This window comes from Rhodnius prolixus, unplaced genomic scaffold (assembly GCF_049639745.1).
Source record: "Rhodnius prolixus isolate KJV_2025 unplaced genomic scaffold, Rpr scaffold_1, whole genome shotgun sequence".
NCBI lineage: Eukaryota > Metazoa > Arthropoda > Insecta > Hemiptera > Reduviidae > Rhodnius > Rhodnius prolixus.
In genome coordinates, this window is record NW_027411581.1 from 52,409,792 (window position 1) to 52,428,829 (window position 19,038).

General features: G+C 30.5%; 1 protein-coding gene and 1 long non-coding RNA gene across 3 annotated transcripts in view; both read right to left on the minus strand.

Moving 5' to 3' along the window:
* Window positions 1-13,673, minus strand: part of SPoCk (secretory pathway calcium atpase) — a 56,345-nt gene extending 42,672 nt beyond the window's left edge. The window contains exon 1 of one of the 2 annotated variants that reach the window (XM_074143196.1): window positions 13,440-13,673. In XM_074143196.1, the coding sequence (XP_073999297.1) occupies window positions 13,440-13,538 (99 nt within the window). In that variant the 5' untranslated portion in view covers window positions 13,539-13,673. Of the gene's footprint in view, window positions 1-1,277; window positions 1,549-13,439 lie in introns of those variants that run through there. The other variant, XM_074143187.1, reaches the window with a different exon arrangement.
* An 803-nt stretch (window positions 13,674-14,476) lies between these two features.
* Window positions 14,477-18,957, minus strand: LOC141449829 (uncharacterized). Its single transcript, XR_012455730.1, has 2 exons — window positions 18,099-18,957; window positions 14,477-14,889 (listed from the first exon to the last, which is right to left on the minus strand). It is a non-coding gene; the product is annotated as an uncharacterized lncRNA (long non-coding RNA).
* Between the last annotated feature and the right edge of the window lie 81 nt (window positions 18,958-19,038).

Consider the following 19,038-nt stretch of genomic DNA (forward strand, 5'->3'; position numbering starts at 1 on the left):
GAACTTGAGCAAACTGACATACAAACGGAATTTCTAACTATGGGTTGATGGTTATATTTGAAACATAGAATACAGGTGGGTTTCAGTATGAAAGTGTAAATCAGTCGTTTGTTATTAAAGCAAAAAAGTAAGTTTATAAAATGATCGTTCGTTAAGTTTGAAAAATTATAATATTTATTACTTTCAAGACAAACTAAGAAGAAGTAAAAAAGAATTAAGTATAAACACCAAACTAACCAGTTAATAAGACAAACTATCACTGGAAAAATACACTTCTTAGACCAAACTGGGGACTTATGAAATCGAACTATGGGGCTCCCCGAAACCTTCAACTAATTAGAGAATCCAATCCTTCCAATCTGTAAAAAATATGTTCATTTTTGTAATGCTCTCTATGTTTCCAATTTAATACAGGTCCTGCAAGCCAAACTAATATACAAATTGACTATTTTCCTTCCTTTCAATTTATAAGGCACCTAGAAATTACTTAAGGCCTAGATAAGTGGTTCTTAACCTTTTCAAAGACGCGGAACACTAACATTAATAAATTTTAAATTCGGTATTTAGCGAGAACTTAAAATTAATGAATAATAATAAATCGACTATATTTTTCAAAAAAGATATATGTATTAATTAAAATTAAAAAGGACAAATTATTACACAGTTTTAAAAAATGAAAATGAAATTAATCAAATAATGAACATAAAAGTACGTTGCTACAAATACCAAATGTTGTAAAAGACTATGACTTAAAAAGATAGGCCAGCTTCGGTAGTAGGAAATTCAAATTTAAAAAAAAGGAACGATTTTTTGTTTTCGTATCTTTCTTAAGTTTCTAATTTTCAATACATTTAAAATTGAAATTTCGCGGAACACTTGGACCATATTCGCGGAACACCGGTTAAGAACCACTGGCCCAGATAATAATCGCGTTGCTTAAAAATTCCAAGAGTTGCTTATAGCAATTTAGGCCACACGTTGAATTTTATTAATAAGTAATCAGAAATGAGTCAGAATGATAAGAGACACTGCCAATAATAACATTTACTGTACATGAAGAACAATAACTTTTTATATGAAGAGAAATGAATCCAATGGATAGAGTGGATTCAAATTGCATTTCGGTATAATGGGCATTTTTACCATATAGATAATGGTAGAAAACATTGTCTTAAAATTCGGAGTTAGCAAAACGTAGAATTTAGGAATTCCGAGTGTTGTAGTCAGGAGACAGTTGAATGAGTAAATACTAAAAAGTAAAACTGGAATAAACTTACTTGTTTTTCATCTCCATCAGTTTGTTTATCCTTTTTGCAAAATCTTAATCTCAAGGCAGTCACAAAAAATAATACCCTTTGCACAGCTTCATAAATAAATGAACCTCTTTTATAATGAACAATTTCTTTAGTTTCCAACATATCTTATAACTTAAAGGGATACCAGAATTTCGAAAGTATTGGTTAACAAAGAAGCCGGCGGGTATCCCTTTATTATTGGGAGCCTCCGTAGCAGAGTTACGATTGGCAAACACTGAATGGTTTTGATTTTTAGAAATACTTGGTGAACGTATTGTTGGAGGGGAAAACATGTCACAAAACCGTTCATATGTGTATATATATGTATATATACAAACATACAACAAATGCACCCTAGCCTCGGAAAACTAATTGGTAGTGGGAGAGAAAACAAGGTCATCAAATCTAACTAGCGCGATTTAGGCTCGAGTGTTTACATTTCTTTTTCAAATTGTCAATATTGTGCGACAACGTCAGCACCATCAGCATCTAGCGGCACATTGATTTCACACATTATTAATCTTTTTTAAAACATGTCAAATACGGCCAGGCTTAATAGTTCCAAGAGCACGCAATAGGTCATTTTTACGTACTTTTTCATCCCCTTTCTACTAAAAATATTGCCAAGGCAGTAAAGCTTGTATTTTTCTTAATATCGGGAAATAAGTCGTTTTCCGAGTGTTTTTTCTAAGAAAAATCAAATGTTAAGAGCTTTAAATGTTCTCAAGCATACACAAATGGCTAAAAATTAATTTTACATCTGTTACAAACAAGAAGGTTTAACAATTATGAGGTAATTTTGGGGGAGTTAATTACCAAAAAAATTGGAAACCTCCTGCCACATATTTAAATGATCAATGTAATTTTGGGGAAAATTAGAAATGTATTAATGAATAGGTACAAAGAGTTAGCGCAGAATAGTCAGACTCATATTTTATATAATATGTTAAATTCTGAAATTAATGTTATAAGTAATAATAAATTAAACATGAATTTTGTTGGCTGGATTATTAAACTTAGGGGCGAACTGCTTTATCTTAATAAATACAGGTATGGAAATGAAAGTAAACTTTGTTCTATGTGTAACTTAGAGGATAGAGAAGAAAGTATCTATCATTTTGTGGCCATATGCCCTATACTAGCTGAATTTAGGTTAAAGTATTTTAATAAAGCTAAATTAGTTAAAAATGAATTTATAGACTACTTAAATGGTAAATGCTGGAATAGCCTTGTGAATTTCGCTAAAGAAGCCTGGAAATATAGATTTGAGCTAATTAGCGAATTTAATTATTAAATGAATCGAGGTGTATTACATTTTGGTTATATTTTTATTTTTATTTTATTTTATCTTATTTTTTCAAAAAAGGCAAACATGTTTTTTTTTTATTCAGACAACCCCTCTGACGGTCGTATGACCAAGAGTATGGTCTGTCAGTTGTTTATATTTTTTGTAAGTATTATTATTGTATTTTTTCTTTTATAAATAAAGGCTTATTATTATTATTATTATATTTAAATGATCAATATCTTTCATGTACAGGATCAAACTTATTCCTTAATTTATCAAATAATGCACTTTACTCAACTTGTGAAGCATGTACTGTGCCTTCAAAGGTGCCTCCTAAATACAGAGGACAGCTGATAACCACCAGGCTAACCTGGCTTGCAAGCCCGAGGAGCCACCTTTGAAATCAAGTCACATATTCTGAAACTACAGGTGACGGGCAACAAATTTTTCCTCTACCATTTTTTGCTCAGATTAACCGTTTAAGCATGAAATGCATTTGAGCCGTCTAAAAATGAACACTCTGTATAATATTTTCAACTACTCCCTTGATATCTGGCACTATAAGTAAGAGGCTTCTCGGTGCACTACCGTCCGCCGGTCAGTGCATTTCTATCATTTTCTTTGTACATATTCATTGGCTTATTATCTTGTCTTATAGACAACATTATCAGCGGATAGCCATGAGCGCCTAGCAGATAATCCTAGCAACTGAAATTGTAAGCGTGATTTTTAGAGAATTCTGAGGATAACAGTTGAAGGTGGTTTTCCGTAAGATGTTATTTCAGAGTAATCCGCAGTTTTGCAATTCAGGAAATGTTTGTAATAATTAATTATGACACAGAAATTCAGAGTTTGAAAAAATGTATAAGTTAGAACCTCGAGAATTTTAAGTAAGAGAAAGTCGTGAGAGTGTTCTCATCACACTTTTTTGTGAAGAGAAATAGAAATCAAAAAAAGTTGCATACCAAAATTTTAAAAAGGAATCTTTTGAGTACCCAGAATTTGTGATTTAGGGGGAATAGAATTTTGGATTCTGTAGTCGCTTGCAATAACTAATCCTAACCAGAATTATGCTAATGATTTTCTACGAACTAACGAACATATATCCCAAAGGGGAAAAATAGAGTAGCCACTTCTACAGGGACATGACGGCCCTATAGGTGTACCCTTGCCTAACAACACAAATAACACTGCAGAACTGACACCCCAAATCGATACATATTCATTCTCACAATACAAACAGAGGCTGCAGAGATAATAGTTGATAGATGCAACTGGACAGTAAAGGGAAGCCACAGGCCAACGTTAGTTTGTAATGGCATTATACACACTTTTTTTTTTGTAATGCTAGGCACAAATGTAATGCCTCTTTAGTCTTGCAGTCATGGACTTCTTTGCAATGATTATTAAATAAAATTCCTTGTCTACGAAGTACATTGCACAAGTGAAGGTAAAACTTTTTATTACTAAACCAAAGACTTATTTGAAACAATAAGTAATATTACAAAGGGGGGCCGACAAATAAAACAATATATCTTATCATTTCTTTCCAATCTTTGAGCTATTTTGCATTTCAAAGCATTCTTAAAACAATAATCAAATTCAAAATTAACTTTACGATACATATAGACGAGGTAAATTCTTGTTTATTAGTATTGTTAGTTTAACTGTTTTAACAGTGAATTGTTTTTAAGGGGTCTAGTTGAAGCAACAACTCTTTTCTTTAATACTTCAGGAAAATCTACAATACTGGCATCTTCAAGATATAAGAGGTACTAAACGTTTAAAATGTGGTTAGATCCGCAGTCCAATCAGGACAATCTACAATACTGGCATCTTCAAGATATAAGAGGTACTAAACGTTTAAAATGTGGTTAGATCCGCAGTCCAATCAGGACAATCTACAATACTGTCATCTTCAAGATATAAGAGGTACTAAACGTTTAAAATGTGGTTAGATCCGCAGTCCAATCAGGACAATCTACAATACTGGCATCTTCAAGATATAAGAGGTACTAAACGTTTAAAATGTGGTTAGATCCGCAGTCCAATCAGGACAATCTACAATACTGTCATCTTCAAGATATAAGAGGTACTAAACGTTTAAAATGTGGTTAGATCCGCAGTCCAATCAGGACAATCTACAATACTGGCATCTTCAAGATATAAGAGGTACTAAACGTTTAAAATGTGGTTAGATCCGCAGTCCAATCAGGACAATCTACAATACTGTCATCTTCAAGATATAAGAGGTACTAAACGTTTAAAATGTGGTTAGATCCGCAGTCCAATCAGGACAATCTACAATACTGGCATCTTCAAGATATAAGAGGTACTAAACGTTTAAAATGTGGTTAGATCCGCAGTCCAATCAGGACAATCTACAATACTGTCATCTTCAAGATATAAGAGGTACTAAACGTTTAAAATGTGGTTAGATCCGCAGTCCAATCAGGACAATCTACAATACTGGCATCTTCAAGATATAAGAGGTACTAAACAGAATTAAAGGTGGGTAAATCAGTTGGATTTAGAGATTTCGACTCCAGTTAAGTTTCCGTCTCGTACTACACTTCTGGCCAGTCCAGGTGACTAGCTATAATAACACAAAGTAGTGCTAGAAGCGCTTAAAGAGCAATCGGCCTACTGAACTTCATATTATGGAGCTACAATATTCTAAATAGTACCAAAAAGGTAATAAATAGTAGAGGTAATATTCTACTATATGCTGCTGAGACTTTGACCTTAAATAAGGTTTTAAGGATAAAGCTTTTAGCCACCGATATGAATTACTGGAGATATGCAGCACAACAAGCAAGGTTTGATACAGAAAGGAAACGAAGAAATATGAAAGAAAATAAACGTTTCAAAAAAAGGGCTACATAAGATGGAGAAAAAAACTAAGGTGGTTCGACCATAGAAAAAGAATTGAAGAGTGGCTAAAAGGATCTTTAACTGGGAAGCCAATGGTAAAAAAAGAAAGGACAGACCCAAGGAAAAGTGTACAGATAGCGTCCTACATGGCTACGGACTGAGAGAAAAAGATATCTAGGATAGATCCAGTTGGAACCTGAAATTAAAAGAAATATTTGGTTAAAAATAAAAACAAAGCCAAAATAATAATAATAAGAAATACCCACGAATAATCAGATCAAAGAAAATATCCAGGCAATGAATGTAACCCAAGCCAAAGAAAGCAATGGCCATTTTCTTATCAAAGACTACCGAAATAGATCTTAATACACAGACTTTTCTGCTAAAAAATAAAAAATCAGTTGGTTTTAACTAGTAAATAGATGGAAAGACTTTTCATGTGCGTGTTTTAATAACCTTTATGTATGCAAATAAAAAATCGTAAGTCGCAAAATAGTGAAAACTATAAACTAATAAAGTTGAGTATGTTGACGCAAATCAAATTTGTTTTTTTTCCTTTGAAGATGTTTCATTAAAAGCTCAAATCGACCAACCTTACGATTGCTATTGCGCTAAGATACAATTTTAAGAGAAAATAAATGATTACTGAAACTGAAAAAATATTGACTTCCAGTTAACTGAGACAACTTAATTTAATATTACAGACAATTTATCAGCTAAATTGATAATATCAAGAGCTGACGCACGCTATAGATCAATATTGTGGTATATCATTTCTTATAAACGAAATAAACCCTTTATTCCCTTAATTTTAACCCTTAAGGTTCGCTTAATATTATCTTCTATTTACCATCTAAATGAGCTAACATATTTTATCAGCCAACACAAAACTTAGCGCTTGTTTTTTTTTTTATCATCTGAGGCCATTGGCAGACAATTTCCATCACCAGACAGTAGCAGTAAGAAGCTCCTAGGAAGAGAAAATCCAAGGGCCAGCAGCTGGATTCGAACCCGGGATCTCCGCGTTAGAATCCAATATACACTAACCACTCAGCTAATCCCTTCCCCATTTCTAAATGCTATTTTTCAAAATCAAGCTCAAACTAAATGTATCAATACAGAATAGAAAATAACATTCTATTTCTAAATGGAATAGAAGATAAAGATATGAGATAAAAGAAACTACTTTGAAAGATACAAATTATTACATTTCTGGATGGGGAATGCATACAGTTAAAAATAATAAGTTATAAGCACGAAGGTCAGCTTTACAAGTTAAGGATTTTGGTCAAACGAGGCAACAAAGAAGAAGGTTGAAATTTGAGTTTTTGGAGTAACATTGTAGTCGGCTATTATTTTTTTAAATTCAGCTTACTAGTTACTGAAATACAAATAGAGTTCGAAGTGGATGTTAGGTAAGTCTGTATTGTGAGAATGAAGATACTGCAGTCAGATGAACGTATTTGTCAAACATGAGATATTGTAGCAGATAAAGAAGTCGAGAAGGACGGAATATCTATTTGAAGCAGTCGGCCAATAAGTTGGTAGTAGTTGTAAAATTAGTATCAAAAAGTGCTTTGAGAATAATTCGACCTCTTGATGGTAATAAAATTAAAACTATTACAAATTCTATTTTTTATTACACTTGTTATTTATTTTTATTTTTTGTAATAATACCAAAACCATCTTTTTCAAATAAAATCCGTTGATGAATTATTCTAATAAGAATTATAATACAAGAATATAATTCCTACCGCAAATCATTAAACAAAATTAAATTGTTACACCAATAAAATGTAGAAGACAACGTAATAAAGAAAGAAGTAACAAGCAAACACGCCATTTTTTTTCTCTGTAATTTTGCAAATAAAGAGCTTATGGTTAAATAAGAAAAATTCTGTTTTATAATGCTCCGATAATATTCTTTGTTTAGTGAACAATAACCATGATAGGTAAAAAGTACACTCGAGAGCGCTCTAGTTAAATTACCACAAACTAAAATAAAAATATTAATGAATTCAATGAAAGGAACTTCAAGAAATATTACTTTTATTTATTTATTTTTCTGCGCAATTCTGTAGAGCGTTTTAATGTGATTTTCAGTATGCAATAGAAAATATATCACATAAATAAATCTATAAAAAAAAAAAAAATAGCCTTCAAAAAGTGATCTCTTAAAAAAAAGTGAAATTTGGGAAGATATTTTAAATTTTTAAGCAAATGATTTCATTTATGTAGTACTATTTGTAAATGTATTTGTAGATGTATCTCCTATTCATAAATTTAGTAATTCAATATAAAAAAGATTAAAAGGTTTATGTAACAAAAATTTAGAGATATTTGAACAATGAATTTAAATTAACAGAAATTTGGTCAACCCAATAACTTACTCTACTACAATAAGAAAATTTACTGCAATTGTGCAGAATTTCGACTTTGGGGTTTTACTCGAAATAATAGTTTAGAGATCCCTGAGTACAAAATATAGCCCATCGCTTTCTACGCCCAAATAAATTAATAATACAGTATATGCCTGAAACATAAATTTTCAAGATCTTTTAGGCACGATAAATTTTCTTTTGAAATTCTGAAAAATATACTTAATTTTATCAAAATTTCATTTATGACATTGAACAATAAAACATTTAAGATTAGTAGTCGTTTCTACGAAAACAACGTAATGGGTTTTTTTTAATACCAAATTTCAATTTTCCTTATGAAATGATAATTGACTTTCTGTGTCTCCCAATTCACAATTCCTGACAAGCGAACCATTATGTACATTTCTGATAAGAAAACTATTTAAAAAACTAGCAATTTATCAGCATCGGTTTTTATTTTTAAAATAAGGAAAACTAGCTCAACCTGAAAAGCTAAACGATTATTTGTAACGTTCTGTATAATCCTTACTTATAAGTAATTGAGTTTCTATACTTTCACCTGTTCTGTCACCTGTAAAAGTCCACTTTTCTTGTCTTCTAAGTCACTCATTCTTCTAACCAATTAAACTTTGTTTCATATTTTTCATAACTTAAAATTTTGCTTAATTCTTTTTTTTTTACCCTTTGTGTTTAAGAGTTAATGAGAATTTTTTCTCTCTTTCATAACTTGCTTAAAATAAATGTTTTATTTTCAAATATATAAAGAATTCTAAATTCCTTTAAAAAAAATACTTTGAACAACCGCTAAATCTTCCATTCATATTCACTTTCGTCTAATTATTATTTAAATAAATATTTTAGTTATTTTCTGACTTTTAAGTAACCGAATAACTTTATTAAGAGAAATAAAGACCATTTATTGTTTGTTTTTTTATCATTTTTGTATACTGATTTTCCGAATGAAATACATGTAGAAGTTCTGCAAATTCCAAAACCAATTTTTATGCACGTATGTAAAAACGAAATAAAACATCTCGATAAAAAATTGCTGAGAGCACCAAATCTAAATTACATTTAGTTTATAACACCAGGATCCTTCCTATAATTAGGCGAGTTTTTAGTTTTATAACATTTTTTAGAAAATTTGCCTAATTATTTTCGTTGTCATTTTAGTGAAGGCATACATGAAAATCTTTAACTATTTTTAAAACTTTTTCAGTGATATTCGTATGGCAATACTGGAGTAGTAACATTTATTACCAGTGCACTACTGTGATTCCAAAATGAGCAAGACAGCATTTTTAAAAACTATTGTTGTTTTGTAAACAACGTAGCGCTTAAACGCATGAACCGATTTTCATGAATGAGGTTTCATTCGATTGGGAATTTTCATGTAGATGTGTCTTTAGGGGGTCTCGGTGCTGTACATTCTATGGGAGAGGAGTTAGCCCTATTTAAGTAAGGCCGCCACTAAAACTATTATTTACTAATAATTCTGCTTATCTTAGCTTTACTTCCTGAATTACATTAAAGAAAACCTTGCAACCGAGGCTTTAATATTCACTGTAGGCAAAGAATTATTTTATACTTTATATATAAATCACACATAAATTTCTAATTTAATATATCGAAAAATTGTATAAAAACCAACGAATTCAAGCTACCATACATTTTTTTGATGACTACTGCTTAAAATTTTCACGAAGAACTAATCTTCAACTCCTCTGAAAAATCAACATCGGAAGTTGCTTGGATTTAAAAACTAACCTACTTTCTAATTCCTATCCAATATCCAACATTTCAAATATCAAGCCTGACGAAAAATTAGCAATAACACTCTTCTTTAATCTACTTAATCTGACGACAATTTCGTTTATTAACAATACAATTTCATCAGCAATTAAAAAAAAAAAAAGTTTTAAAAAGGACGTGTTTTACGGACCCACAGAAAACGTACTGCTAGAAATCAATCAGTTGTAAAAATCAAGTAATGCTTGAAAAACCTTTATTGTGCCTCACACCAATAGATCTATAGAGCTGGCATTTACTTATCACAAAAATGAAAACGTGAAATTCTGACAAAAAAAAAGCAGAAAAACTAGATATGTTACCTTATTTGAAGAAGAATGGTGTGAAAAATGAATAAATATTGTACCTAGTAACTGAATTGCTGCACATGAATTACTTTACAATTTGGCTGTATGTATGCCCGCATATTGCAGCAAAAATTTGTTTCCTCTCATAAAACGTACATGTTGTGTTCTAATCGCACTCATTAAAAAATATGTTCATACCAGGTTCATTAAAAACGTCTACAGTGATTTCAGACTAATTATAAAAAAAAAAAAAAACATTTTTAAAAAACACAGAACCCTAATCCACCGATTACGAGTCATAATGGCGTCAGCAAAGTAGACTAAAATTTAAAGAATTGCTAAAAATGTACAGTTTTATTTAATTGTACAATAATCATCTTGAAGGTTACATCAGCAAGGACAATACTAATAAATAAAAGCTTACGCTGCTTGATTCTTTGTCGTTGAGTTCATTTGTTACAACACGAAAATCACACGAATTTCTCATAATTCCGCGTGGGCAATTCTTTAAGGTCCTCTTTCTTGTCATTTTGCGGGAACGTAACATAACAGTAACAAGTTCACAAATCGGATAACTAAGTGGCAAAGGAGCCCAGCAGTAAAACGTTCCATTATTTATAGAAAATTATTAAAGGCAAAGCAAATAAATTGTTAAGTGTTTAAATAATAAAATCTTGCTCGCACCACAATTTGTAAAACAAGTACCATTAATTGATTTATCATTTCCACATTGTTTACTATTACTTGGTATTACCGTAGTATTGCATTTTTTTTTTTGTTTTTGTTTTAGAAGAACCCATTTATATTTTGTCAGGCCAGGCAGCACAAGTTGATTTTTATTTTTAATAACTAGGCAATATTATGTAATCTTGCTTAATTTATGGGTTTTGTACTCTGTAATGTGTCATGAGAAATTGAAAAAAACCACTTCCGAATGTCTAAACGAATAAATGAACAGTATGTAGTTTAAACAAATTTAGATATTTCCATTCCCTTCAGAAGTTAATAAATACAATGCAGAACCAATTCTCAAACTGATTCTTTAATATAAGAAGAAGACTTACTCTTACAAGAAATTTCTAGTTTCATTTTATATATTAGTTAAATATATTACTTTTAGAATTTGTATGTCTTTATTTCAAAACGCAGTACAAGTCAAACTGATCGCTGAGATACAAATACATATGCACAAGAGGCCCAAATGATAAAGTGCATACATTATTGAGTGCCAAATATATAATTAGTTGAATAAAAAAAACACTTTGATTATTTGAGATGTTGACTTAAAAATTTGCTCTTTAAATTTTTTTTATTTATTTTTTCACTTTCTGCGAGATTTTTTTACCATTATTTCGACAAACTTATGTTTTGTTTTTTTTTATACGGCTTGAGAGAGAAGTGAGACAACATTCTCTAAACTATCGCGACAATGTTGCCATCCTACTTGTTCAAGTGAAAAGACACATCCAATACTGGTCTGTCCACATAGGCATATTCAACACCCGTTCTCCGTTTGAACGAGAAATTCAAATACACGGGCTGCAATCCATGATTTCCTATCCTTCTTTCAAGTTTGATGCTGCTGTCCTCAAACTACAAGCCTCATCTGAGCCTTTTATTTATTTAATATTTTTTTCAAAAACCTAGCGGTTATTATGCTCTCTGTGTCTACAACGATGACTTGTGCATTCTTCCAATAAAGCTGTTGCTTAGTGCTCAACTCCAATATAACATTGACTCTGGGTCATTATATTTCAAACAAAAACTAGTAAAAAGTATAAATATGTTTGCACATTTAATGCAAACAGTTCTCTATGAGACGAATAAGCTCAATTTTTAAGCAATAATAATTTTTCATTCTTATTCCTATTAAAAACATAAACAAAGAAAAAGTTATAAAACCGTTAATTGAATTATTTCATTAAGGTGTTTTTCCCCTCCTGAATTGAAAATAAATTAACCAATGATTTCGTTTATAATTTGTCATGCTTAAAATTACAAGATTACATCATTCTATTGCCAGAGCATAATAACCGCAAGGTTCATTGCTAGAAAAAAATAAATAAATACAAGAACAGTATTCAATAAAGGCGAAAAAAGTATTTTTTTACGACTTTTTTATCCTTATTTTTGTTCCAACTTCTACAAGTACTAAAACCAAAAATTTATTTTTTTTAATTAGATACTAAACAAGAAAATGAAATTTATTTCTATGACGACGTAGAATACTGGTTCATTCACCAGCTGCGTTTCCATAAATGTACATCATAAAACATGAAGGGAACACCATTATAAACTGCAACATTAAGAGTTGTACTTATAAGTGGCATAACTAGAATTCCATATATACCCAAGTAATGTCGCAATCTAGTATGACATACTAGCAAACTTATAATTTTTAATTTTCATTTTCTGAGAGAGAATTACTATGTAGCTTAGAGGTTAACGTTTACTGGATTTCAACGCAGAGATTCCGGGTTGAATCCAGCCCTCAGATTTTCCTATCTCTGCTGTGTGCTGTAAGAAGCACACAGTCCGGTGATGGACGTTGTCTGTAACGAGAAAACATTGACTGGAGACTAGCAGTGCACTGAAAAAAGCTCAGGGTGCCAATAACTCCAGGTTTTGGCGCGCCTTAAATTAAAAAAAATAAATAATTCTCTACATCATCTTTAATTGTTTACTCTTAAAGTTCATGTGAGGTACATCTACATATCTAAACAGAACACTAATATAGATTTTGAAACTTTCTTAAGTATAAATTTGCCTGGAAATATAAAATTATAAAAATAATTTAAAAAAAATCAATATCATTCAAATGAGTGTTCGCAGAAAAGCTTAAAGCACGTGGATTAGTACCTTAGAAATAAAGGCTCTTTAAAGTTGACAAGAGCTCGTAAATATAGAATGCTTCCCTGAGCTAACCCTGCCTTAACTTAATTCAAAGAAATGTCGAAAGGCAATCTACCGTTTACACAAATACAAAATAAAACATCTCAGAAAAGTATTTGTCTTCACGAAGAAAAAGAAGAGTTAAAGTATTGTTTTTAAAAAACTTGCTTTTCAAAGAAAACCATATAACATAATCTGATGCTGAACTTTGAGCATATTGCATAGTACATTATTAGTGTCTAGTAACAGTCAATTTCCTTAAAGAATTTAAATAAATTGGGCATTGTAAATAAATAAATAAAAAAAAGTTCAAATTTATTAACCTTGCATCTCTCAATGCTAGAAAAAAATGCAACAATTTAAAACATGATTCAAGAAAGTGGGCTATATCTCAGACTTCCACTAGTCAAAGTAGGTTCTCAGTTAAGAAAAAATTGAAAACGCCGGGCATTCCGTACATTTGAAGTGATTTTATCAGTTTATTATTTTTTATAAAGCCAATATATTTATAAGAATGTGCAAAGTAGAATTAAGCTAGCAGAATTAAAGCAAGAGATCAATAACAGGGGGTCACCAGACGTGTGATGATATTCCCAGTCCCTGGGTAACATACCTTCCCTCCAGAGTCCTGTGAACCGATGCTCCCCTCATCAATAAGTGGTTCTGTGTCTTTCTTATTTTTTTCGTATTTACTATTCACGCTATACTTCATCCTCAACTCCAAGTCTTGAACACTTCACTACCTACTGAGAGCATTCTAATTTAAAATCGAAACACAACATGTTAAACGTTTGGAACTCACTTACACAAGAGACCAAGAGTGGGGCGGCTCTAGTTAGTCACGCCAGCTGATCGAAACCAGAATAGTGGGGGAACCGATCTTTCTAGATCTATTAGTGGCGCACTTTTTAAATTTCTACTTAAATTACAAAAAAAAAAACTAAAATATAAAATGAAAACTAACTAATCATGCGATTAAAACTTCTTATTTTTAATGTAATAAAGTCAGCGTTTTAATTATTTAACCAATTGATTGGCCAATATCTCTTATTTGGGATAAACCTACCAATTAGATATCTCCGAAATGTACGCGTAAGACCAGAAATAATACAAAGTAGAGCTCCTTAAATGTTAGTTAGAGGGATTTCGGGATTATCGAAAAGTTCTAGATTATTAGAAAACCTTACGCATATTGAATTTGATTTATTTCAAATCTTTAAACTGAAATCTACTGAAGTTCAAATTTCAGCGCTTTTCCCAATACTTATTTTTAAAAGAGCAATTAGGTTTTTGATTTCATTCGTTGTTTGCTTTTGAATGAGGAAAGTGGATGAATTAAATTTTCTGATACAAGTGTAACTTTCATATTTTGCATTTGTATTGTAATTGAGTAATTGTCTGCTCTCTACAACCAAATTAAACATTCCCGTTTAATGAGCACTACATGAGAAGGCATTTTATCTTCAATTTGGTGACTCATTTAAGAAACATCTTGAATTTTCTATATACCTGCTTTCTTTTCTTAATCTTTTTTTAAATGCTTTCTTGAATTTTTTTTATCTTTCTTCAGGTATATTAAAAATATACCATATGGGTGATTGGTGCCATCTAGGAAAATTTTTAAATTTGCGCAAAACAAAAAAATCCAAGTTGATGTAAGATAGTAATTTATTCAACAGCAGTATAAAATATTAAAAACAAAAAAATCAACGAATAATAAAAGTGTGCCTATTATGCTTAATAATAATAAATAACTGTTCAATTATATCCGTAATTGTCTTGGCTTCTTGTTCTTCATTTTTTTTGGAAGTTTTAACACAACTTCATCATCCATTAAAAACTTTGCTGGCGCAGGTTTGAATAATTCTCTTCGCGCCTTATTTCTAGGCTCCGAAAAAGTTAGTTTAAGTGAAGTACTTGATTGATTCCGTTGTAGAGCTGGTTTACGAATCGAAGAAAGCTGCATGGACTCAAAAGAGGAGCTTAGCCGAACACTTTTGGCTGCAGGAGTGGAACAAACCGCATTACTGAAGTCAATACTTAACACTTTTGCCTCTGATTTCCTAAAACAAAAAATTATTTTTATTATTCTACCATCTTTATTTGTATGTTAAATACGCAAACAAATAAATAGTCCCTGGAACGTTAGTAAGCATTATGCACTTTAATCGAAAGTAGAATCTTAATGAATATAAAATAATAAATTTAAGGACGTTAATAATCAATTGGGTAATTTTCATTTAAAAGTAGAGCGAAAAACTCTTACTTGCTTTCGCTATAGTTTTATTTAATTACACGTATCAAATTCTCTTCATAATTGCATCAAACTGCAACTTTTACTTTTTTTTTCTAATCAATTTCTCGGTTTATAATAATTAACTATTAATTAGAGTTAATATTTTAGATGTAGATTAAAGAGGGAGCGGTTTAAAGTGCAAGTTCATTGTGACCTAAAAAAAAGCTATTGTGGCTCCTATTAGTGTCAGTGTTCGTCATAGAATGTAGACTGTATATGTAAATAATAAGATGAGAATGTTCGTGATGGGAGCTAGAAGTGCAGTGCGCACGTAAACCCAATTGTTACTAACATTATAGATTTCATGATCTCCTGGATCTTCTTTAAGGCAGGATTTTGGTTGGTGATACAAAAAAAAAAAAGACCGATGACATTTTGATATTAGATGATAATTCTATAGTTCTACAGAGAAAATTCAAGATTTTAGAGGGTTACTCAGTGATCAGTGGGTACCTTCGCAATGATGTAAGGCAGAGGTGGTGTCATCAGCGTTACAAAATCGAGATGGTGAAGAGGCATAAATACCAAGAAGTCACTATAACTCCTTGCTTAGATTTTCTTCCACTTTTATGGAATATCCTTAGGTAAACTTGCCCAAATAAAGTGTGGCTTAAATTAATTTTGAATAAAAATGTGACGTCAAATAAGAAAAATTCCAGAGACGTTTTAAATGTCTATCTTCGATTGTGTTTTATATGTATATATATATATAATTAAAAATTAAAAAAAAAAAAATTTACTAGAAGGCTATACATATTTCTTTAAGCATACTCAACGCAAAAGAAAAGATCTAAATGAAGTGTGCCTTTATTGTAAAAGACTTATTTTTTCGATTTTCTTTAAGATTATGTCCACACAACGTTTAGCTGTATCATCTTTATTTAAACAATTTTTTTTTTCAAGTTTCTGGGGAAGTTGTTAGTTAAGTATAGATGTTATTTTTAATAAAAATTTAGTAAATACCTATTCAATATAAAAATGAATATTTACCATATAAAATAAGAAAATTTTTCTTTAAAATTCATGTAACATTGCTCTTTGCACATATTTAGATAATCAAACCTACGATAACCATTTTCTGAAAAAATGGTAAAGAATCTACCGGGAATAATGGACACCAAAAATCACTATTCCGACATTTTGCTCGGAGGAATTAAGGTTACTAAACTTAGCAATATTTTATTTCTTTCTTTAAGAAAAATTGTCAATTATAATTCAAAGAATAAAAGAAAAACAAAAATAATAAGAGAGAATCTTGTTTATCCATTCCAGATTTTAAACCCAAGTATCTCAAATCAAGAATTTTAGTGAAAAATAGATTTTGAGAATTTTTTGCTTTCTACTTTGAATTTACTATTTAAGTTTGTTTCTTCCTAAAAAGAAAATAATAAAACTGTGGTGTGAAACTATTCTCAAGAACTTTCCTTTTTACAAAAATTCTCATTTCTAACAGAAATTTTCTTTAAATTTTGTGTACTCCTAATAGACGCTCTAAAGATGAAAAAGAATAAGAACATGTCATTTTAATGAGAAAACATTATACTATGAGTCATCCTTAGTGTGCAAGAAACCAGGTGTTCAACACAATAAAAACTTTAAAAACCAACGGTTAAGTTACATACAATAATTTTTGCTAAGTTTCGTCTAGTCCAATCTTTACCTGAGTTCACTTTCTAACTTAACTGCTTGTGGGTTAACATTATGGACACATTTAAATAAAAACTACTAACTGCATAAGAAAACTTGAACAGTAATTATTTCAAACAAACCTTCATAATAATAATCACTAATGTGACATAAATCACATTATTTATTTTAAGCATTAATAACTTTAACTAATTTATGACAAGATGGTCGACGGCAATGCTTCCAAAACATACATTGTTTTGCTACTTTAAAAATAAAGACTTTTTACTTCGAGAATATGTGGACATGTTCGTAGGTGAAGTTCCAGTTAAAAAAGAAGAGAGCCCAACGGCATTCTTCAAGATACATTACTTTAATAAAATAATTTAACACACTTATCTCCCATTATTTTGTTTAATGATTGTAAATGAAGTTCAGTGAATTATCCACTCAACAAAGATTTGATAAAAGAATTGCCTCTACCTGGAGTAACCAGTCTCAATTATTAACAGCATACAAAAAGCAACAAATTAAAGAACTCATCACTCATGAACATTTTCAAGACATATTTTTCGCTGTATGATTAATTTTGTCCAAAAAAAAAAAAAATAAATAAAAGGGTACATCTGTCGTTAATCTCATCAAAATAATGATCGTCGCATTGGTTAGCAAAGAAATATTCAACTTAGTATTTTAGAAATAAGGAGTTAAGTACCACTACCAATAGAACATTTTTAAAGTTATCTATTTTGGAAAATTTATAAAGGAAGTACATTAGTGTAAAAGACCTTATACGATCAATTCAGATAATCTGTAAGAAACTGTCAATTAGCCTTAATTCAATTTCTGAATTTTAGATGAACATGTATGAAAATCAGAAAACATAACATTTAATTACTTTACTTAATTTTTCTAAAGCTGGAGATGAGATTTTACGACAATGAGACCTCTTACGAGAAACAAGAAATGTAAAATTGGTCGCTAAGGTAGAAATATTAATTTATGCTAAATAATTAAAACTAAAAAGTATATTTGCTTGATATTTATCAGAATATACGTGTACTCAAGTAAATGAGTTCTTAAATAAATAAAACAGATTTTTCTGCTTTAAACTCCAATGTGGTATCTGATGAGATTTAATTGGCCAGCTGAGAAAATTTATGGTATACAATTCAGTCAGTAATTATGTAGGAATAGGTCATCTACTTCACAGAAGTACACATTTTCACACAGAGCTAGTAAATATTCTCACTGGAAGTCGCAGCGCGACACTATTACTAAGTGCATTAGTTCCCAACAATCTCCTATTCTCTGAAAACTAAGTTAATTTATCTGTTAAAATGTAATTACCTGTGCATGCTCTTCCAATAATATAGGATGTGTTTAATACGAATAAAAACTATGGCCAATAAATATCCAATGACACTATTTAGTAATACCGATAACTCTTTATAATGCAATTTCATCATATTTTAAATGTCGTTGCTTAAGGTTGTAACTAATCGTTTGCTAACTAGACACTGACTGGCTGCGAATAAGATAGAATTTTCTTCTACCTGCTTTTCTTTTTAAAGGGACACATCTCTGCTTTGAATGTTCCCCCACTCACTTAAAGAGGCCCTTTCACTTAATTTATTTTAAAAATATTCCTTCTTATGTCCCTTTGAGTTACTTTTATTAGTTACAATAATGGAACAAAACCCAGTATTTAGATTTTAAAAGTAGCCACTCAAAAACTTTCCAGAAATAATCTCTAGGAAATTTTAACTTGATAAGATAGAAGTATGTAAGTAAATAAAGATTTCATTCCTGCCTGCAATTAGTGCAAAAGAATAATAATTTTATTTTAGGAGCACTATTTAGAAGCCAGAGAGAAGATATAAATGTTTCTAAAAAGTAAAATATTTTAACATTAATTTCGCCATGAAAGAAGAAAGAAGATTTTTTTGTGGAATGTTTACACATTTTATATAAATTATACAGGAAACATTTTCTTCCAACCGAATATTGATTATTTACTCAGTGCTTACAGAACTCCTTAATAAATTTTAACTGAGGAATAAATTTGAAAAGCAAAAAAAGGTCTAGAAATTATGAAAAAATAATTATTAGCCAAAATTCAGTGGCTAAAAGAAGTCGTTCAAATCATTGGTATGTTTTTTGCACAATATACAGGTGGTCTTCTCAATTTATGCTTTTATAAATCCATAAATTCTTTTAGATAATAATCATAAATTTGTGAATAATTATCGCGTCGTAGCTCAAAAAATTATATGTTGTGAAAATAGAT